Source organism: Miniopterus schreibersii (genome assembly GCF_964146895.1).
Source record: "Miniopterus schreibersii genome assembly, chromosome: 3".
NCBI lineage: Eukaryota > Metazoa > Chordata > Mammalia > Chiroptera > Miniopteridae > Miniopterus > Miniopterus schreibersii.
This window is the reverse complement of record NC_138103.1, coordinates 98,658,372-98,662,575: the sequence shown is the minus strand read 5'-3', so window position 1 is coordinate 98,662,575 and position 4,204 is coordinate 98,658,372. Positions and strand designations below refer to the sequence as shown.

General features: G+C 50.8%; 1 protein-coding gene across 2 annotated transcripts in view; it reads right to left on the bottom strand.

Annotated features, from left to right (window-relative positions):
• Positions 1–4,005, bottom strand: part of CARD6 (caspase recruitment domain family member 6) — a 52,573-nt gene extending 48,568 nt beyond the window's left edge. The window contains exons 1-2 of one of the 2 annotated variants that reach the window (XM_081132867.1): positions 3,922–4,005; positions 99–179 (exon numbers count right to left, since the gene is read on the bottom strand). In XM_081132867.1, coding sequence (XP_080988993.1) covers positions 99–161 — 63 coding nt within the window. In that variant the 5' untranslated portion in view covers positions 162–179; positions 3,922–4,005. The remainder of the gene's footprint in view (positions 1–98; positions 180–3,921) is intronic. The other variant, XM_081132866.1, reaches the window with a different exon arrangement.
• Between the last annotated feature and the right edge of the window lie 199 nt (positions 4,006–4,204).

The window sequence follows — 4,204 nt, the reverse complement described above, 5'->3', positions numbered from 1 at the left end:
TTATTTATTCTCTTGAGCTCCTTTTATAGTTTTTCAGAGTGTTCAATGATTTTATAAAAAGTTCTGCCTTCTCATACCCCTGCCCCACCCTTTTTGACCTTGTAGGGATACCATTCACATTGAATTCCTGCTTGGTGGACTGGCCGTGTGTAGAACTCCATGCATCCATGTTCTGTCACCTTTGGAACGAAAGAAAAATATGTGGTGGTTAAATCTCTTCCCCTTAACCCCTTGCACTGCCCACATCCACAATATAAATCTCTTTTACATTCTGAGTTCTGGCCAGATGAATGAAATTCTACATACAACATAACTGTAAATTGGTACAGTAGGGTAGAAATCAATCTTTGTGGTGCAATGTGCTGAGATACGTTCATGTTTGTTTTAAATGGAGTACATTTAAACATAAAATTTAAGATACTTTGATTTAGAAATGGATAATAAAAAAACCATCATTTTTCATTTGTTACAACGTGTGTAACTTTTTTAACCTCTGGGGAAAATCAAAACAAAACAACCCGCTTTTTTATAGCTGACCATCTGTGCACCTTCCTTTTACAATGACATGCCTAAATATAAATCACAGTGCTTGAACAAATTTTAGCACTCAAATACTGTAATTTTTGTCTCAACTAAATTAGTTTTGAGTTTAAAAATCAACCACCTGAACAAAATATTAAGATATATGTGAGAAAAGCAAAAGCAGCTACCATTTCTCTCTGGCTGCTAACATTAGATTTAATTAGAATTCCACTACTGGTATTAAGCCTTGTATCCCACATGACATTGTTAGGCAGGGCTTGTACTACATCAGCCATTTTCAACCTTTTTCATCTCATGGCACACATAAATTAATCGCTTAAATTCCACAGCACACCAAAAAATATATTTTTTGCTGATCTGACCAAAAAATAGGTATAGTACTGACTTATTCACACTGGACGGCTATTGCTGTATTGGTTGTTGTCATTTTATTTGACCATCTAAGGGAAAAAAGGCCAGTGCCCCTGACTGAATAGGTATTGCATGTTTTAAAAACTCTTGCGGTCAAACCACCAGTTGAAAATCGCTGTACTAGATCGCTGACGTTCTAAATCTTTAAAATAGCTGGAACAAAACAGTACTAAAGACCATTATGGCCCGGCTGGCGTGGCTCAGCAGTTGAGCATCAACCTAGGATCCAGGAGATCGAGGTTTGATTCCAGGTCAGGGCACATGCCCAGGTTTCAAGCTTGACCCCCAGTGGGGGGGCGTGTTGGAGGCAACTGATCAATCACTCTCATTGATGTTTCTATCCCTCTCCCTTCCTCTCTCTAAATCAATACTTTTTTTTTAAAAAAAGGACTTATGAACAGCACATAAGGTTATTTTATGGAACTTATAAACTGTTCTAGGTACTTACCTTGACTCTACACAATTATACGAAAATTGTTTGAAAGTCTATGTTGAATTGTTTATTGTGAGTGCCAAGAAATCCTATAATCAATTTAGAGGATTGCTAGCAATTAGGAAGATGATCATGTCTGTAGGCAGAAAGCACGGTAAATGCATTAAATTTACCAATAGGTGCATCAAGATCATAGACCAAAGTATGTAGAGAAATGATGGGTGGGGGTGGCCTTTACCAGAGTAGAGTGGATCGAGTTGTGAGAAATTTAGGAAAGACCCCTAGAAAGCAGTACAGCTTCAGGGCAAATGTTTTCTAAAATCACAATTTTTGTTTCAATTCTTGAATTTTATCAATGGCAACTCTATCATTTGTTTTCATGAAGAAACTAGCTCCCTTTGTTCAATGTCAAGGCCTGAGAAATACCCAAGCCTGCATAACCAGCTGGTCAGCTGTGAGTGAAAGCTGTGTTCTGGTGAAAACTACACATTTCAGTTTGTACTGCAGTCTCCCCAGGTGCCTGTACTCGAGACATCACACTTTGTGGGTACAGCACAAGTACTTGGTGAATACTCCCCAACCTTGTCATACGCAGTATTAAAAGGTGTACTCAAGGGTCATTTTAATAATTTTTACTGCTTCCTCAAGGCCAGTTTTCAGTGTGTGGGGGGGAAGAGAGTGACTACTTGAATAGTGTTGTCACTGCCTTGACGGGCACCCAGGGGCCATCACTTTCACCCACTACACTCTGCCACTTCAAGTGCAAATGTCAACATTGTGAAAATGTCCTCAGAGCAGCATGAAAATAGTTTTGACTTTGAAAGGGTTTCCGGGTCCGAGTGTTTACCGCACAGGGACTGGTCTGGAACCGGTCCGTCTCAGGCCGGCCTGTAGTGTGTGGATTCTTGACTTCGTGTAGGAGAGATGTCACAGCACGAGTCCAGGTGGGTTTGAGTACGTTTTTTAAAGCTGGGGATGGCGAAACAAAGGAAGGGCTTAGGGTAGAAGCAGCAACAGGAGAGAGCCTAAGTGCTGCTCTGTTTTGGCTCCCTAGAAATGTTATAGGAAAGAAGTGAGCCAAGATGGGGCTGCTGTTAGCTCACTGGGAAGTCAGAGAAAGAGGGGGCCTTGGAGACAGATCAGGCGGTGAGCCCGGGTCGAGCTGCCACTGCCTACTACTTCCCTGGCTGCAAGTCTCATGGCACCCTTAGAATTTAGGAAGAAATAGTTTATGCCGGGGAAGGGGGACAGGAGTGCTCTAGAGTGAGCCCCCATTGAGCCTTTGTCCTGAGGGCTTTTTATCCCTCTTTTTTCCCGCAGGTGAGAATCTTAGGGGAGGGTTTCAGTAAAATATCCATCAGCTTTCCTGGTGCATTCTTAATATGCTGATGAATCAAAAGGAGTGTATAGAGTTTGGGGTTATTCTTTGGTTGGTTTCCTTGTTACGTCTGTCTGGCTTTAATGGGATTTTTGTTGTTTCCGGACTTCGTCTGCCCTTGAGTTTAGCTGGCACAACGGGCAGTAACTGGGCCTTTGCTCTCTATGTCCCAGACCAGGGTGATTTAAGCTATGGAGTCTCTGGTTAGGGCGGGCAGTAGAAACCAACTGCTTTCAGGTGTCCTTGGCTGGGGAAGATAAGGCCTGGCGCTGCACCAGCTGGCTGTAGGCTGTCCAAGTTGTTGGGCCTTGTTCGATTCTCTCAGTTTCCCTACTCCACCGGCGCAAGAATTTCCCTAGCTTCTGCCGCAGGAGGATGACCCCTGCAGAGCTCTGGTTCGCACTGGCGGCTCCCAGCGGGCCGGGGCGGCAGCAAACTTTCCTTGCGGAGAAGTCTGGCCGCGGCAGGCCTCTGGGTGGTCACAGCCGACGGTGGCCGTGCCGGCATCGGGTGGGCGGCCCCGGCTGCTCTAAGCACAGGGCGGCGCGCGGGTGGGCCCCTCTCCCCGCGCGGGTGGACCCCTCTCCCCGCGCGGGTGGGCGGCGGGCGGGTGGGCCCCTCTCCCCGCGCGGGTGGGCGGCGCGCGGGTGGGCGGCACGCAGGTGGGCCCCTCTCCCCGCGCGGGTGGGCGGCGCGCGGGTGGGCCCCTCTCCCCGCGCGGGTGGGCGGCGCGCGGGTGGGCCCCTCTCCCCGCGCGGGTGGGCGGCGCGCGGGTGGACCCCTCTCCCCGCGCGGGTGGGCGGCGCCGGGCGTTGGAACCCGGGTCCCCGGAGGCGGCCTTCCTTTGCACGGGGCGGCCACGGAGGCCTGACCGCTCCCCCGTGTGGCTTTCCCGCCCTCACTGTCTAGACGTGAACCGCGGCTCTCTTCCGACTGGAATCCTCCCTCCTCTGCCCAACTCGTGTTTTCCCCCGGGAAGCCCACGGGGGAGCCAGGGCGCCCCGAGCTGCTCCCTGAGCCCTCCGCCGGGGAGCCCGTCTCCGGCCTCTGCGCGTGGCCGGCCTCCATAGCTAGGGCGTAAACTCTTTTAAGCAGGATGGGAGCTTTAGGCAGTAAATTGCCCCCGATCGCTTTTCCCGCGCCTCGGCCGCTTTACCTTCCGCCGGGTCGGCCGCGTCGCGTCGCGCGGGGCTTCCCTCCGGCTTCTCTCCCAGCGCCCTTCAGCCCGCGCAGCCGCAGTTCCCCGCGCTCCCTCCCGCGGACGCCTGCGCACTCGGCGCTCCCGCCTGCTGCTAGGGGGCGCTCCGAGCTCGGGCGGCCCGGACTACAAATCCCAGAGGGTAACGGCCCACAGGGGGGGCGGCCGCAATGGCTTCTGGGATCCGTGGTCCCGGAGAAGGGATTGGCGGCTGAGAGAGGCTCGGAGGAGCGCCTCTGGG